Source organism: Phalacrocorax aristotelis, chromosome W (assembly GCF_949628215.1).
Source record: "Phalacrocorax aristotelis chromosome W, bGulAri2.1, whole genome shotgun sequence".
NCBI classification, from domain to species: Eukaryota; Metazoa; Chordata; class Aves; order Suliformes; family Phalacrocoracidae; genus Phalacrocorax; species Phalacrocorax aristotelis.
In genome coordinates this window covers 29,502,955-29,517,319 of record NC_134310.1, presented here as the reverse complement: position 1 = coordinate 29,517,319, position 14,365 = coordinate 29,502,955, and the positions used below count along the sequence as shown (strand labels likewise).

Below are 14,365 nucleotides of genomic sequence, written 5' to 3'. Positions count from 1 at the left end.
GGAAAGTCACCCACGGACACGTCGGCGCTTTGATCGCACTCCCCGCTCAGCACACGACGCGGAGGTGTGCAGACAGAAAGTCGCATCTTCAGTTCTCCGAGAAGGTTTTTTAATGTGATTTGTGACAAACCTCAGCGCCGAGCAGCCCCGTTCCCACCACCTTTATTAGAAGTACAGGGTAACTCCGCTCCCACCACCCTCGCTGTGGGGCCACGAGCCCCGGCCCCGAAACAGGCTGCAAAACCAAACCCCAGCCACCCACGGTCCCTCAGCTCTTCGCTTTGGAGGACGGGGCACGGCTGGCTTTGGTCGCAGCCGAGCGGGCCGTTCGCAGGCTGCCCACGAGCCTGTCGAAGAAGAACTCGGTCTCGTAGTCTAGCTCGACGAGGTGCTGCAGGAAGGCAGGCACCTCGGCTTTCTTCACGCCCACGTACACGGGGATCAGCTTGGTCCCATGGCAGCGGAAGGTGTGGAGTAGGTTCCACTGGGAAACGCGCTGGCACCACGGGTCACCCAGGGACTTGGTGGAGAGGAGGAGGATGGCCACCCGGCTGGCCTCGATGGCTTCGATGACGGTCGGGACCACAGAAGACCCGGCCACTTGGTCCTGGTGCTCTGCGTAGCCCTGAAAACCCTCTTTCTTCAAGCGCTCGGCGATGCGGGAGGCGATGTGGTCATCCTTAGGGCAGTACCAGATGGAAAAGTCATAGGTGAAGCGGTGGCGTGAGGGCGCGGATGACATGCCACCCACCGGGGCCGAGGGTATCGCGTTCACGGACACCAAGGACCAAACGCAGGGTTCGAGCCTTTCCTCCCGCGCTGGAAACCTGCTGCCGTGCCCCAACGGCCCCTCCCCGGTGCGGGCAGCAGGTCCTGCCGCTCCCTGGGGAAAGGTCGGGCTGCCGAGGCGGCACGGCCCCTGCCTGCTCGCACACCGGCGCGGTGCCGGCAAACCGCAGTAACGCCAGATCCTCCCATAAATCAAACCGGTTCTAAGCCCCGATTTGGGCAGGTGAAACCGCACCCGCGGTGCGTCCCGAGGCGCCAGCCGCTGCCCGGGGGGTGCCCGCGGAGAGGAGTCCCGAGCGCCGACACCGCCCGGGCCGAGGCTGCCGGCCTCAGAACGCTTTCTGCTTCATTTCCGAGACGTCGCGCTCCAGTGCCGCTCCCGCTCGCCGCAGCTCCTCACGCCGCTCCCGCAGCCGCTCCAGGGATTCCTGCAGCCGCTGGTTCATCTCCACGTAGGAGCGGCTCTGCCGGTACAGCCGATCCCGCTCCTCAGCGGCCTCCTGCCTGGCGGGGCCGGGGGAGCCTGGCGGGGGGCAGAGCCGGGGGGCTCAGCGGGGGCTGGCAGAGCCCCCCCCCACCTCGCTCTCCCCAACCCGGGACTCACCTGGGGAGGGGCCGCGGTCCCGACGGGGCTCTGCGGGGGGGAGGAAGACGGGGTCAGCGGGGTGGGTGCCCCGCATGTCGGCCAGGACCTGCTCCGCGGTGGGGGGCTCCGGGCGGGTGGGCAGCACCCGCTTGGCCTTGGAGCTCATCGTAGGGGGGGCCTCGTGCGTGGGGGGCTGGGGCGGGGCAGGGTGAGGGGCTGTGCTGCCCCTGACCCGGCTGACAGACAGACAGACCCCCGCCCCGCACTGCCCTTCGGACAGACACACAGACCTACCTCCCTCACTGCCCACCCTGGACAGACAGACAGACCCCTTCTGCTGACGGCCCCCCCGCCCCGCCCCGCCCCGGACAGACCGACTTCCCCCCTCCTGCCCTTCTAGACAGACAGAGCGACCTCCTCACTGCCCCAGGACAGACAGCAGCCCTCTCGTTGCCTGTTAGACCAACAGACCGACCGACCTCCCCCCTTGCTGCCTACCCCAGACAGACAGACCCCACCACCACCCCGCCCCTGGGACAGACACAGAGAGCCCTCCCCGCCCCAGGACAGACAGACAGAGCCCCCCTTCTCCCGCCGAGACAGACAGAGACACGCACCCACAGGACAGACAGATCGGCCCCCCGGACGGACAGACGGACCGACGGACCCACTCCGCCGCCCGTTGCGACGGACGGACGGACGGACGGACGGACGGACGGACGGACGGACGGACGGACGGACGGACGGACGGACGGACACCCCGGCCCGACACCCCGGCCCAGCCACACTCCTCACCCGCCGCCCTCCTCCCGGCCACCGTAGCGCCAACACCCCTTCCCGCCACCTCACTTCCGCCACGCCCCCGAACATACGTCATCCCGGCGCGCTCCGCCCCTCCCCGGGCCCCGCCCACTCTCTTAAAGGTACCGCCCACCCCCGCTCTTAAAGGAGCCGCGTGGTGTCACGCCCCCCTTAGCGAACACACGGGAGAGGCGGTTTGAGGAGCACCGGGGGTCCCCCCGGGGGTTTATTGGGGTAACAGCAGTGGGGCCTGGGTCTGGTCGCTGCTTGGCTGGGCCCAGGCAAGTAGCACTCAGGCCTAGACCCAGGCCCAGGCTCAGCCTAAGTGGGACCCGACCCAGGCCCAGGGTCAGGGTCCCAGTACTGGGGACCCCTCTCACTTGCTCTTCGCCGCATCCTGCGCCAGGTTCAGGGATGCTTTGGAGGCTGTGGGAGACACGGTGACGGTGTTAGGGCCCATCCCTGCACCAGCGGCCACCCAGCCGGTGGCCTGCAGGATAAGCCCATCCTGGCCACAGGCCACCATCCTGTTCCCTCCCTCGCCCGCTGCAGCACAGGGCTGGCAGCCAGCTCCTGCCCTCCCCAGGCAGTGGGGGGGCTTTGCGCGGGAGCCCCAGCTTGGCACAGGCAGAGACGGCGCGGCCGAGGGAGGACGCGGGGGTCTGGCTACGGAGAAGCAAGAGGGAAAGCGCCTTTTCTACGCACGCCAAGGGAGAAAGGGATGGTTGCGCGCGAGCCACGCCGGCGCCCGCAAGAGCGGGAGCTGGGTTTGGCCAACGCGGCCGCAGCCGTCCGAAGGAGCCGGTGGTTGCGGCGGGGCGATTCACACGGAACGGCCCCTTCTCCCTTCAGCGGCAGCGGGAACCGCGGCTCTTACATACGGACAAGCTGAGCTGCGGTGCCACCTCGGCCGTCAGCCGGGCTCTGCTGCTGACCAGAGTCTGCAGGACTGGACCACGGGGCGCAATGAGAAGAGAGAGAGTTACAGAGTGGGGGAAGAGCGAACGCCCCCCGCTCAGCTCCTGCCACCGCGGGATGGGGCTGTGGCTGTCGCGGACCCCGCTGTCACGGAGAGGCGGCCGCTTGCTGGTACTTAAAATGAGAGTTGCCTGTGTCCCGGCGGAGCCAGGCCACGCTCAGGGAAAACCACCTGCCCCGGACAAGGGAGCAGGACAGCGGGGACCAGGGGACCCACGTTACCTTCTTGGGTAATGTTGGAGGCCATATCCAGGGCTTTGGTGCTGAGGTTGCCCAGCACGTTGTCCACGGTCGCGTGGTGCCTGAGGAAGCAGGGTCGGATGACGTTCTGGTAGAGCACCTGCGACCCGTTCCAGGACACGGGGGCCATGCACCACACCAGGAACAGGCACTGCGGGGAGGAGAGAGCTGTTCCACAGCTGGAAGATTACAGGGCAGGCAGGGGCTGAGCGACGCGGCCCCCAAGGAGGGCAGTGATGGGGCAGCAGCTGAGCGGCTCCAGTCCCCCCAGCCTGGCAGCTTCCCAAGGCTGGAGCTCGCTGGAGGTACCAGGACCTCAGCTGACTGCGGGGAGCTCCATGGCAGACCCACCACGGCCACTGCCCTGCTATCGGGGCAGAGCCCACCACGCCTGGTTCCTCCAAGTTCAGCCATCGGGCGAGAGGACTCTGGCACCGGCAGCCCCCAGCAAAGCCATTACCTTCCCAGCGTAGTAGAACGGGAACCAGTAGAGGAAGGTGTCGGAGAAGAACTCAGCTACGCTGAAGACGCCGTACACCACCCAGTACGTCAGCCACACGGTGTCGTCCTCCTTGCTGGAGCTCTCAATGGCTTTGATGCTGTGGCAGGAGAGGGGAAGGGCACTGCTGCCACAGCCCTGCTGCTGGGGAGGGGAGGCACCTCCCTCCCAAGTCCTCCAAACCCTGGAGCAAACCTGCCTACCAGGTGCTGCTGCCCCAAGCTGGGACCGTGCCAGGCCCCAGTGTTTTCAGGAAGGTCTCAAGAGCCTCCCGACCATAACCACCTGTTCATTTACCAGGGAGGCCCTCAGCTAAGGGCAGGGCACGCTCTCCAGATGCTGCAGGGAGGCTAGGTGGGGACTCCGGTACTTACGAGACGTATGCGGGGTAGGCGAAGCCGATGAGGTTGCAGAGCAGCGAGGCGCCATAGCCGAACACGAGGTACAGCCCCAGGAACGCCACAGAACCTGCCGGGGGGACAGAGAGCACGGTCACATACCTGCCGTCCCCGAGATGGCAAGGAGAGACCCTGGCTCAGTCCGCTGAGCATGTTTATCCTCCCAGTAGTGAGAAGAGGCACATGCTGGGACCCTCCAGTTGGGAGTAACGACCGCCCCCAATTAATTCCAGTACAACCCTTCACACACCAGACCGCTGAGGTGCTCAACAGGCTGCTCGCAGCACCGTGCTGAGCCACGGCACGTGGCAGAGTCCACCGTGGAGCTTGCTCGTCCCCGGGAGGGTGTGCATGCTGCAATCTGGTGCCGTCACCATTTGTCCCCTCCCCGGCCTGGAAGGGACTTTACCACAACAAACACACCGTGCTTTTGACCCGTTGCCAGCCTGGACCCTGGCCAAGGCCTCAGAGACGTCGGAAGCGGAGGCTTTAACTCACACCTACAGTCCAAAGTTAAGGGACTGAGCTTCCACTCCGCACACAGGGCTTGGAGCCGCTTGGTGTTTTGATAACGACTGCTCAAAGACAAGCCTTGCACGCGGAGCCTGCGTCTCCTTTCTGCTCCCTGTACACATTCCCTGCCCGTGCTTGTGCTGAGCAGCCACTGTTTGCTAAGGACTCAGCCCCCTGAGAACCGGCAATCCAATCCCCCTTCTCTGTTATTAAATTACATCGTTAAAATTAAATGTAAGCCACGGCTTTGGTCGTTTGGAGCCTGCCCAGCCCTCGGACACTTGCAGGAGGCTGGAGCAGCGGAGCTGGGAGAGCCGGTGGACGCAGGAAGCTGCTGAAACCACAGCCACAGCGAAAAGCCCTTGCTCACACGCAGGCTCAGAGGTCGGGGAGGTGCTGGCACCCAGCAGCTCCCTCCCAGCCTGCCCGAGGCAGCCAGAACACAGACCCCGAAGGGGCAGAGGGCAGGAAAGCAGCCCCAGGACATGCAGAGCTGGACTCAAGGGCATTTACTGTCACATTCCAGCAGCGTCTCCCCTGCCCTGCGTACAAGCTCCTCCATCAACGTAAGCTCCTTGCTCCGCAGCGGGCAGGAAAGCCAGGACTTAACCTGCCTGTGCTGGTGAATTAGAGGAAAGTCCTTGCTGGGGCTCGGAGGATGGATTATCCCTGCTCTGCTCACTGCAGCATTTCTGCGCCTCGCTCTGGCCCCCGGCATGGGGCAACCGCAGCTCCGGGCACGAACGGGGCTTCGGTCGTTCCCGGGAGGCGGTAGGAGCAGCGTGGCTTTGGAGCAATCACAAACTTCCCTTCAAGGAAAACTAACAGGCAGGCCCAGGCAGTGCTGGGTTTCATTTTCCCCCAAGAGGCTCAGAAGAGATTTCACAGGTTAAGTTTAGCCCAGAGAAATTTATGTAACGGCAAAAAAACACGGGCGAGCCTTCATTTCCAAAGAAGAGGGGCTGAGGGGGGCAGCCGGAGCCATCCCACGGTGCCTGTCCTGGCAAGGAGGGCGAGCAGCCGGCATGATGGCCAGCCCGGCCGGCCCCATGCCTTGGGAGGGGGGACACCGGCCTCCTCCAGGAGGATTTTTACCCAGCCAAAGCCATCGCATGGCTGACCCGGCTGTGCTGCCCAGAGGCCAGGCAAGATGGGCTCCAAACTGCAGCCTGTGAGTCGCTACCAGCTCCAGATATCCAGAACCGACCCTGCTGGGTTCAAACACAAATTAGGAATTGCTCCAGAGCCGGGGGAGGGAGAAATCAGGCATTTTTAGTTTAGCAGCAGCTTCTCTGTTCCAGGACAGGGAGCAAGAACACGGGACCATCGCTCTTCGGTGCCTCCGCTCTTCCCCTACCCCCAAAAGTCCATCACACCCGAGCATGACCCCAGGACCGTCCTGCTTGGCAGACGCCCGCCCGCCACGCACCGCATCCACACACAGCCCGCTCACGGACACCTCTTTCTCCTCCGAGCAGGAAAACGAGACCCGCAGCGGGTGAAGGACCAGGAAATGGCACCAGGAGGCGAAAGGCAGGGCCAGCGCCCAGCAGGACGCGGGTAACTGGGAAACCCTGAGCCCCTCCTGGGAGGTTTTTAGATAAAATATGGAATCGGAGAATGCAGATGGGCAGCAAGAGGCATGGGGCCGAGGGTCAGAGCCGCAGCGGGGGCTCACGTCACGCCAGGAAGACGCTCCCCGGGGAGACGCCGGCTGGTTTCTCATTAATGAGCAAACAGGATCTGGGTAACGGCCAGACCTCTGCCCTCCCGCCGGTGGGGAGGAGAGTCCCGCGGGACGAAGGGGATGGCTGACACGGGCACTCCTGTCCCTAACACCCGGCCTGACCCGGTGCCATTTGGGGGCTCGCCCCTCAGGGAGTGGGGACCCTCCTCCATCAGGGCCAGGCTTCTCAGGGGGGTCTTGAGGGTCTGGCAAGGCCTTCGACATGCAGCCCCCGGAGGTTTCGGGGTGCGCCTCCCCTCAGGTCGGGGTGGGATTTCAAGCCTGCCGAAGGCAAGGATGGCCGGCGCGGCCGCCCCCCGCCCCAGGCAGCCCCCGGCCCCCATCACGGCATGGCCCTTGCTCTGTGAGCGCACCCAGCGGCCCCAAACTGGGGGGGCCCGGGGGGGCCCTGCCCGTGTGCCCCCCCCCCCCCGCAGAGCCCAGAGGCGCAGTGAGGGGCTGCCAGGAAAGGGGGACCGGGGGGACCGGGAGGAGGGGTCCGGGGGGCCCGGTCGCACCTGTGGCCAGGTAGAGCCGCCGGACGCCGGTGCGAGCTTCCAGGCGACCCAGCACGTCACCGAGCGGCCCGGGGCGATCGAGGAGGCTCTGCATGCGCTGCGGCACCGTGCCCATGGCTGCGGCCGCGGCACCGCCACCGGCACCGGTACCGGCCCCCCACCTCCCGCCCCCCGCCGCCCCGGGCCAATGAGGCGGCGGGGCGGGGCCAATGCGGGACGCGCCGGACCGGGCGGGGCGGGGCCATGGCCGGGCGGGGCGGGGCCAATGCAGGGGCGGACCAACGCGGGGAGGGGTGGGGCGGGGCCGGGAGAGGCGGGGCCAATGCCAGGTTAGGGCAGTGCGGGTCGGGGCCATGGCCGGGAGGGGCGGGGCCAATGCAGGGGCGGACCAACGCGGGGAGGGGTGGGGCGGGGCCGGGAGAGGCGGGGCCAATGCCAGGTTAGGGCAGTGCGGGTCGGGGCCAATACGGAGGAGGGGCGAGGCCGGGAGGGGCGTGGCGACGCTGTCGCCATGGCAACGCCCGCTCAACCCGCGGCCTCGATGGCGGCGCGGCCGTTGCCGGGGCCGTTCCCGGGGCTGTTGCTGGTCGCCGCCGCCATCGCCGCCGCCCCACCGGGCCCCGCCGAGCCCCGCGTGTACCTGAGCAGCTGGGCCGTGCGGGTGGCGGCGGAGCCGCGGGAGGCCGGGGCTGTGGCCCGCCGGCACGGCCTGCTCTGCCTGGGCCAGGTGCGGCCCGGGGAGGGGCGAGGGGCAGGCGGGGGCCGGGGCGAGCCCAGCACCCACCCGTGTCCCCTCCGCTCGTCCCCACCGCGGGACACCGGCTTAGCTTTAAACTCGAGCCTGCAATCATTCCCTCTAGTGCTTTTAAATCACCAGGGCGGGTGAAAGCATGAGGGCTGGAGGCTGCCAACGGCCTCCGCACACGCACGGGCGAGCGAGGAAACCCGACGGGCACACGCCAACCTCCCCCCGAGCCCGCTCGCTCTCCTGACGCCGCCCTCCGCTTCTCCTGCCACCCACAACTTGCATTAACTGCACCTTTCTGACCCCCGCGGCCCACCTAGAGCCGCCACGCTCATCCCTGCTTGTCTAGAAACCACCTCTTACAGCAGCTCTTTGCCCTGGCAGGTGATGGAGGGTGAGCCATATTACCATTTCAAACATCGTGGCACCAGGCAGAAAGCCTTGAGCAGACACTGGGGCTGGAATATGCGCCTGACTAAAGAGCCAAAGGTAGGGAGGAGGCGGCCGCAGGGGCGGTTGCAGGGCATGACTTGCCAGGCAGGCTCTGCTTGGCACCAGCGACACTGTGTCCCGCCCAGGTCCTCTGGTTTGAGCAGCAAACCGTAAAGAGGCGCACGAAGAGGAGTGTCAGCGTGGTGCCAACAGACCCCTGGTTCCATAAACAGTGGTATATGGTGAGATTTTGCCTCTCTATCCCCTAATCCTTGAGCAAATCACCTCCCCGATGCGTAAACAGGACTAATGCCGGCAGTGATGAGGCAGCAGAAGAGCCCACGAAGGTCACCGGCAGCCTGCTCTGCCCAGGGGCCTGATCAAATTTAATCCGTTTTCCAGAACAATGACATCAATCCCGATCTAAACATCCTCAGCGCTTGGAGCAAAGGGTACACGGGGCTGGGGGTCGTGCTGACCATCCTGGATGATGGGATCGAGAAGGACCATCCGGACCTGTCTGCCAACTATGTAACTACGATGGGGCTGAGCAGCGTGGGCTGCATGAACCTGCTCCTTCAGGGCGTGTTGTCTCCAGGGGAGGGTGGGAACTGGTGCCTTCATCCCGCCCGTGGGAGTTTGTAGTGGGAGCTCAAGCCTCCCCGTGGCTGGATCAAAAGGTTTGGTGTCTCCCACAGTGAATTTTCACATCAAGGAAACGTTAGAACTTGTACACGCTCAGGCCCCCGTAATAGATGTAATTATAACAAGCTGCAAAGCCAGTAAAGCTGGTAAACCCTCACGTGCTCCGAGAGCTGAGGAAAGAATGGGTAGATCTTAGTTGTTGTTTATAACAACATCATTTCAGAGGGGTGTAGGTCCCCCCTCCTAACTGCACAGCCGGCGAGGCTCACCCTTGGGTGACTCGCTGTGCTGTGCTCTCTCCTGAACCTAAGCCTGGGTACGATGAAGCACTACAGCAATGTGCAAAGTTCAGTGAAACACGGTTTCCAACACCTCCAGGTTAACCCAAGGCAGTCGCTGGGTGCAAAGGGGGCCCCCCTGCCCTCTCCAGGCTGGGCAGGCAGTGAGCTCGCGGGCAGGCAGGGCGATCGTGCTGCCAGACACGGGGCAAAGCGCCAGGCGCCTGTGTCGAGCTGGCACAACCCCCACTGAAAGGCAGTTTGCTCATGCCGGTGCCTCTTTTTGCAATAGGACCCCCTGGCAAGTTACGACTTCAACAGCAACGACCCTGATCCCCAGCCCAGGCACACCGCCGGGGATGAGAACCGGTGAGTTTTGCCAGCTGGTTGTCCAGGCAAATCTCTTCCCTGTGCTGGGTGCTTTATCTCTCCGGGGGCCAAGGCTGTCCTAGGCCCCTTCAGCCCTTGCAGAGGTCAGCTCAGGCCAGCTCTCCCCCTCAGGCACGGGACACGCTGTGCAGGAGAAGTGGCGGCTGCAGCCAACAACCGAATCTGCGGTGCTGGCGTTGCATACAACGCCAAAGTCGGAGGTGAGCCATTGCTCCGACGTGCTGGTGAGACAGGAGTCACAAACAAGCTCCAGCACCCTGGGGGGATGCGTGGCCCCAGGCAGAGCTGCTCTGGGGGCAGCCAGAGCCTTGCAGGGGGGTAGAGGGTGCCACGGTGTTACCACACACCCGGCCACAGCACAGGGCTTGGTGCTCCTGGGGGTTTAACGTCCACCATGACGCAGGTCTCCGGCAGGCAGCACCAGCACCATGCAGGCTCAGGTTCCCCGCGGAAGCGAGTGTGGCAAATGGGGTTAAAAGCTGGGAGAACTCAATGCGCTTAATTGCAAAGGGCTTAACGAGGAGCTTTGGGGACAAGCTCATGGCAGCAGCTGCACAGACTTGCAGGAGCCTGATGTCCTTAGGGCAGCATCGTGTGGAAGGTGCTCAAGGCAACCAGGGGGTGCAGCAGGGCCGGCGAGGTGCCACTCGGCCCTTATGTTTGCACGGCGCACGCGAGGCTCACGTGCACCCCGAGCTGGCACGGCCTCCCCAGCGCTGCCACCTCTCAGACACCGCCGCTCCTCACCCCGGCCCTGCAGGTGTGCGGATGCTGGACGGTCCCATCACGGACGTGGTGGAGGCTCAGTCCCTCAGCCTGCGCCCCCAGCACATCCACATCTACAGCGCCAGCTGGGGCCCCGAGGATGACGGGAAGACCGTGGATGGGCCAGGCGTGCTGGCCGCGGAGGCTTTCTACCGAGGGGTCACCAAAGTAAGCTCAGCACTGGCCTCGGGGACCTCGTTGGCACAAGGACTCTCTGCTCACCCCCTTCTGCCTCACTGCTGGCAGGGACGGGGTGGCCTCGGCTCCATCTTCATCTGGGCCTCCGGCAACGGCGGGATCAACTACGACAACTGCAACTGCGACGGGTACGCCAACAGCATCTACACCCTGTCGGTGGGCAGCGTCCTGGCAGGCGGCTGGAGGCCCTGGTATGGCGAGGGCTGCTCCGCCATCCTCACCACCACCTACAGCAGCAGGACCACGAGCGAGGTGCAGATCGTGAGTGCCGTGCCGGCTCTGCCAGAGCAGCAACCCTCAGGCAGCGGGCCTTGGCTGCTTCCCAGCACAGAGCAGGCTCATCCAAGCCCTCCTCATCTGGGGTGGGAGAGGGAGGCTTTATTAAAGTGTCTGCATTAGACCCAAAGAGCATGAAGGGACCTGGAGGGAGCATTTACTGAAGTTACCCAACTCCAGAGACCCCTGTCCTTTGCTCCAGCAGCCGACAATGGTGCTGAGACCCCCCATCTCCCCACAGGTGACCACCGACCTGCACCACCGCTGCACCGACAAGCACACGGGCACCTCCGCCTCGGCCCCGCTGGCCGCGGGAATGATCGCCCTCGCGCTGGAGGCCAAGTAGGTGCCATGTGGCAGCAGGACAGTCCCGAGGGAGCGCCTGGTGGCCCGCCAGAGCCCTGCAGGGACAAGGAAGAGGGACTTTGCTAGCAGGGAGGTTTGGGGGTGCGGAGCTGAGGTCTCTCCAGGCTCCGGTGGGGCAGCCTTTTCTACCAGGACACTGTGGGATTGCAGCTGGAGGCAGGAGGAGCGCTGTCCTCTGGAGGTCTCTGTTGCACCCTTTTTGGCAGTGAAGGAGGTTGTGGGGGACCAGCTTGGCCCAGACAGCTAACTTCTCGATGTTAGAAGAGCCAAATCTCACCCTCAAACGCTAACCCAAAGCATTTGACTGATCAAAAGTCCTCCTTGATTCCAGCCCAGCACTGACGTGGCGCGACCTGCAGCATCTTGTCATCAGGGCCTCCAAGCCTGCTCACCTGCAGGCAGAAGACTGGGCCAAGAACGGGGTCGGACGCAAGGGTGAGTTTAGGGCTCAGCCGCTGCCTGCCCTGCCCTCTCCTGCTTCCCTCCCCGGGCTCCGGGGGGACGTGCTGCCCCTCCAGTTCCTGCCAGCAGGCCAGGAGCAGCAGCCCCCAGTGCGCTCTCAGTGCAGAGGGGCTCACGTGTCCTCTCTTGGGTGGCATCTGCTTTTCAGTGAGCCACCACTATGGCTACGGGCTGCTGGATGCTGGTCTGCTGGTAGAGATGGCCAAGGCATGGACAGGAACTCGGCCTCAGCGGAGGTGTTCGGTCAAGGCTATTCACGCCCCCCGGTAAGGGGCGATATCCCCCAGGTCTGACCTCACAGAGAGACTTTCTTGTGGCAAAGTTGTGCTGTGCCCATTGCAGGAACAAGCAATGCTTCCCAGAAAGCAGTCTGCGCTGCACTGCTCCTGCTGTAGCCACAGGGCTGTGATTAGAGGTCGTGGTGGAGGGCAGGATGCCCTTGGAGGGGGAAGAGAGGCCCTCACCTCTGTCTTGTACCTGGTAGGAACATCGGCTCCAAGCTCACTGTCTCTACAGACATCTCCTGCTCGGGGAGGACCAAGCGCATCCGCTCGCTGGAGCACGTCCAGGTCCAGCTCTCGCTGAGCTACAGCCGCAGGGGGGACCTGGTGATCGCTCTGACCAGCCCGATGGGAACCACGTCCACCCTGGTGACCGTGCGGTAAGGGCGCTCTGCGAGCTCGCAGGGAGCACGTCGCAATGAGACTCACCGGCTGCTGGGGGGCAGAGGGGACTCCTCCTCTCACAGCCTCTCCTGGGGCCGGGAGACTCTCCCTGACACTGAAGTGGCTGCTTCTGGCCCCCACAGGGAACGGGCTCACCATGCCCAAGGCTCCCCTGCCACGTCTTAGCAACACCCCATTGCACGAAGCACAGGGTGGCTCTAGGGCCTCCTTGGGCTCCAGCCCTCCCCCTCCAGCCCCTGGGCCATCACTCCCAGCTCTCCTCTCCTCCAGCCCATACGACACCAGCCAGAAGGGCTACAAGGACTGGACCTTCATGTCCACACACTTCTGGGATGAGAACCCTAACGGGACCTGGACACTCCAGCTAGAGAACAAAGGCGATGCCTATAACACAGGTGGGTGTCTGGGGCCCATTCACCGAGGTCACCCAGAGCCCTGTCATTCTTGCCTCTTCTTTCCTCCTCCTTGATTAGCAACTTGTTGGCTTGTCCTCTTCCCAGGCACAGGGTCTGGCCAGACTCTTTCTGCAGGACCATATTTGCTTGTTTCAAGGCTCTCCCTGGCCAGCACGCAGCCAGGAAGGGGCCATGGCTTGCTCTCCTCCACATGGCCCCACAACTTCCAGCCCCACATCCACCAGTCTCCTTTGCAGCTCCCAAACCCCGGAGGGTGGGAGCGCTGCTCCCATCCTGTCCCTCCTGCCCACAGGTCTGCTGACCAGCTTCATCCTGCACCTCCACGGCACAGATGAGGACATGACGGCCAGGCACCTTCCAGCCTCTGCCGCGGACGAGTGCGTCAGGCGGGACGTGCGGGGAGCGTGCGAGGGTGAGTCTTTGGGCAGGAGGGGCCGGTGCTCGCGGCCCCACAGCCTGGCTCACGCCGCCATCCCTCCGCAGAGTGCGGCAGCCCTTTGTACGCCCACCAGCGCTCCTGCCTGTCCTACTGCCCCCCGCGCTACTACGGCCGTACCCGGAGAGCCGCCGGCGGCACAAACACGGCCCACGTCTGCGCCAGCTGCCACCCCTCCTGCTACACGTGCCAGGGCGCTTCGGCCAACAACTGCACGGCCTGTCCCCACGCCTACACCTTCGATGAGCTCGCTCGCTCCTGTTCCCCTCCGCAGGGCCTCCCCACTGAGGAGGGGCTGCAGGGGGCCCTGCTCCCTGTCCTCATCTGCGGGGGCCTGATCCTCTCAGCTGTCCTCTATGTCATGTACCGTATGGCCTTTTGTGTCGTGAGAGGTAGATCCTGCTGTCCCTGGGCTGGAAGGACAGCGTGACACCAGCCTGGGCTGTACGGACATGGGTGGCTGGATCCCAGCCTGGGACAGGGCTGCCCTCACCCGGCTTCCAAAATAAACTGGTTGTTGCCTTTCTGGACCGCCCTCTCCGAAGGGTGACTTCCCTTCCCAGCAGCGCCTGGGCTGATCCCACCCCATGTCCCGTGTCCCGCTCTGTGCATCGTCAGAGCCACGGGTGGTGGTTCCCTCCCTGCCTGGCTCGTCCCCCCACACCCCCTGGGGACCCGAGCCATGCCGGGGGGCCCAGCCTGGCACGCTGCTGCAAAGGAGCTATTTCCAGAAGGGCCGGGCTGCGTGGCTGGGAGCCCCGTGCCCTTTCCCAGGCGCAGAGGGCCGTGGGGAGGAGATGTGACTTCTCTCCAAACAGCTGCACCCGAGTGACCACAGCCAGCTCCTCCAGCACGAGCTTAGCCGCAACCCCACGCGGCTTTTGGCAGAGCAGAGGCAGCTGGACTCCGACCCACCACTGTACGGTGCGGTCCCCAGCTCTTGCTCACCAGTAGCCTTTCATACTTAAAACAAGGGGTCCTGGGGGTTGCTGCACCCCACAGCAGTGGGGACGAACGCCCCGGGCCCCCGCTGCCCCATGGGGGCTGGCAGCAGCAGCTGCGCCCCGGCACGCAGCGTGGCACCAGGCAGGGCTGGGGATGGACAGGGGGGGCTCTGCCAGCTGGGACCCTCCCGGGGGCACCGGCACGGCGCGGGGGGCTCAGCCTCCCGAGGACCCCGCTGTGCCATGACATGGCTGCGGCATGGTACGGCGGGGGTGGT

General features: G+C 64.8%; 3 protein-coding genes across 7 annotated transcripts; 1 reads left to right on the top strand and 2 right to left on the bottom strand.

Annotated features, from left to right (window-relative positions):
* Positions 1 to 146: 146 nt before the first annotated feature.
* On the bottom strand, positions 147 to 2,236 carry CWH19orf25 (chromosome W C19orf25 homolog). 4 transcript variants are annotated; one of them, XM_075076934.1, is made up of 3 exons: positions 2,171 to 2,236; positions 1,394 to 1,568; positions 147 to 1,312 (listed from the first exon to the last, which is right to left on the bottom strand). In XM_075076934.1, exons 2-3 carry the CDS (start codon positions 1,539 to 1,541, stop codon positions 1,119 to 1,121), a joined length of 342 nt encoding a protein of 113 aa, XP_074933035.1. In that variant the 5' UTR covers positions 1,542 to 1,568; positions 2,171 to 2,236; the 3' UTR covers positions 147 to 1,118. The 4 variants fall into 4 exon arrangements, with proteins under 4 accessions (XP_074933035.1, XP_074933037.1, XP_074933036.1 ...); XM_075076936.1 differs by lacking the exon at positions 2,171 to 2,236 and adding an exon at positions 1,993 to 2,099; XM_075076935.1 differs by lacking the exon at positions 2,171 to 2,236 and adding an exon at positions 2,035 to 2,099.
* Positions 2,237 to 2,371: 135 nt separating this feature from the next.
* On the bottom strand, positions 2,372 to 7,227 carry REEP6 (receptor accessory protein 6). 2 transcript variants are annotated; one of them, XM_075077036.1, is made up of 6 exons: positions 7,049 to 7,227; positions 4,268 to 4,361; positions 3,855 to 3,993; positions 3,377 to 3,545; positions 3,058 to 3,125; positions 2,372 to 2,602 (listed from the first exon to the last, which is right to left on the bottom strand). In XM_075077036.1, exons 1-6 carry the CDS (start codon positions 7,161 to 7,163, stop codon positions 2,585 to 2,587), a joined length of 603 nt encoding a protein of 200 aa, XP_074933137.1. In that variant the 5' UTR covers positions 7,164 to 7,227; the 3' UTR covers positions 2,372 to 2,584. The 2 variants fall into 2 exon arrangements, with proteins under 2 accessions (XP_074933137.1, XP_074933136.1); XM_075077035.1 differs by lacking the exon at positions 3,058 to 3,125 and having other exon boundaries at positions 7,049 to 7,224.
* A 339-nt stretch (positions 7,228 to 7,566) lies between these two features.
* On the top strand, positions 7,567 to 13,672 carry PCSK4 (proprotein convertase subtilisin/kexin type 4). The gene is made up of 15 exons (XM_075077034.1): positions 7,567 to 7,775; positions 8,178 to 8,282; positions 8,372 to 8,467; positions 8,628 to 8,756; positions 9,441 to 9,517; positions 9,650 to 9,738; positions 10,299 to 10,471; positions 10,550 to 10,762; positions 11,019 to 11,119; positions 11,475 to 11,578; positions 11,754 to 11,871; positions 12,090 to 12,266; positions 12,562 to 12,686; positions 13,000 to 13,119; positions 13,191 to 13,672. Exons 1-15 carry the CDS (start codon positions 7,590 to 7,592, stop codon positions 13,571 to 13,573), a joined length of 2,196 nt encoding a protein of 731 aa, XP_074933135.1. The 5' UTR covers positions 7,567 to 7,589; the 3' UTR covers positions 13,574 to 13,672.
* Positions 13,673 to 14,365: the final 693 nt, after the last annotated feature.

Bases quoted from the DNA above. Each gene is read 5' to 3' on its own strand.
- CWH19orf25 (XM_075076934.1), bottom strand. From the start codon at position 1,541: ATGAGCTCCAAGGCCAAGCGGGTGCTGCCCACCCGCCCGGAGCCCCCC. The intron at 1,313-1,393 runs GTGAGTCCCGGG...GCCCCCCGCCAG, and splicing joins GGACCGCGGCCCCTCCCCAG to GCTCCCCCGGCCCCGCCAGG.
- REEP6 (XM_075077036.1), bottom strand. From the start codon at position 7,163: ATGGGCACGGTGCCGCAGCGCATGCAGAGCCTCCTCGATCGCCCCGGG. The intron at 3,994-4,267 runs GTAAGTACCGGA...CTCCTGCCACAG, and splicing joins GCCTACCCCGCATACGTCTC to CATCAAAGCCATTGAGAGCT. The intron at 3,546-3,854 runs GTAATGGCTTTG...TCCTCCCCGCAG, and splicing joins CGTTCTACTACGCTGGGAAG to TGCCTGTTCCTGGTGTGGTG.
- PCSK4 (XM_075077034.1), top strand. From the start codon at position 7,590: ATGGCGGCGCGGCCGTTGCCGGGGCCGTTCCCGGGGCTGTTGCTGGTC. The intron at 9,518-9,649 runs GTGAGTTTTGCC...TCTCCCCCTCAG, and splicing joins ACCGCCGGGGATGAGAACCG to GCACGGGACACGCTGTGCAG. The intron at 11,579-11,753 runs GTGAGTTTAGGG...TCTGCTTTTCAG, and splicing joins GAACGGGGTCGGACGCAAGG to TGAGCCACCACTATGGCTAC.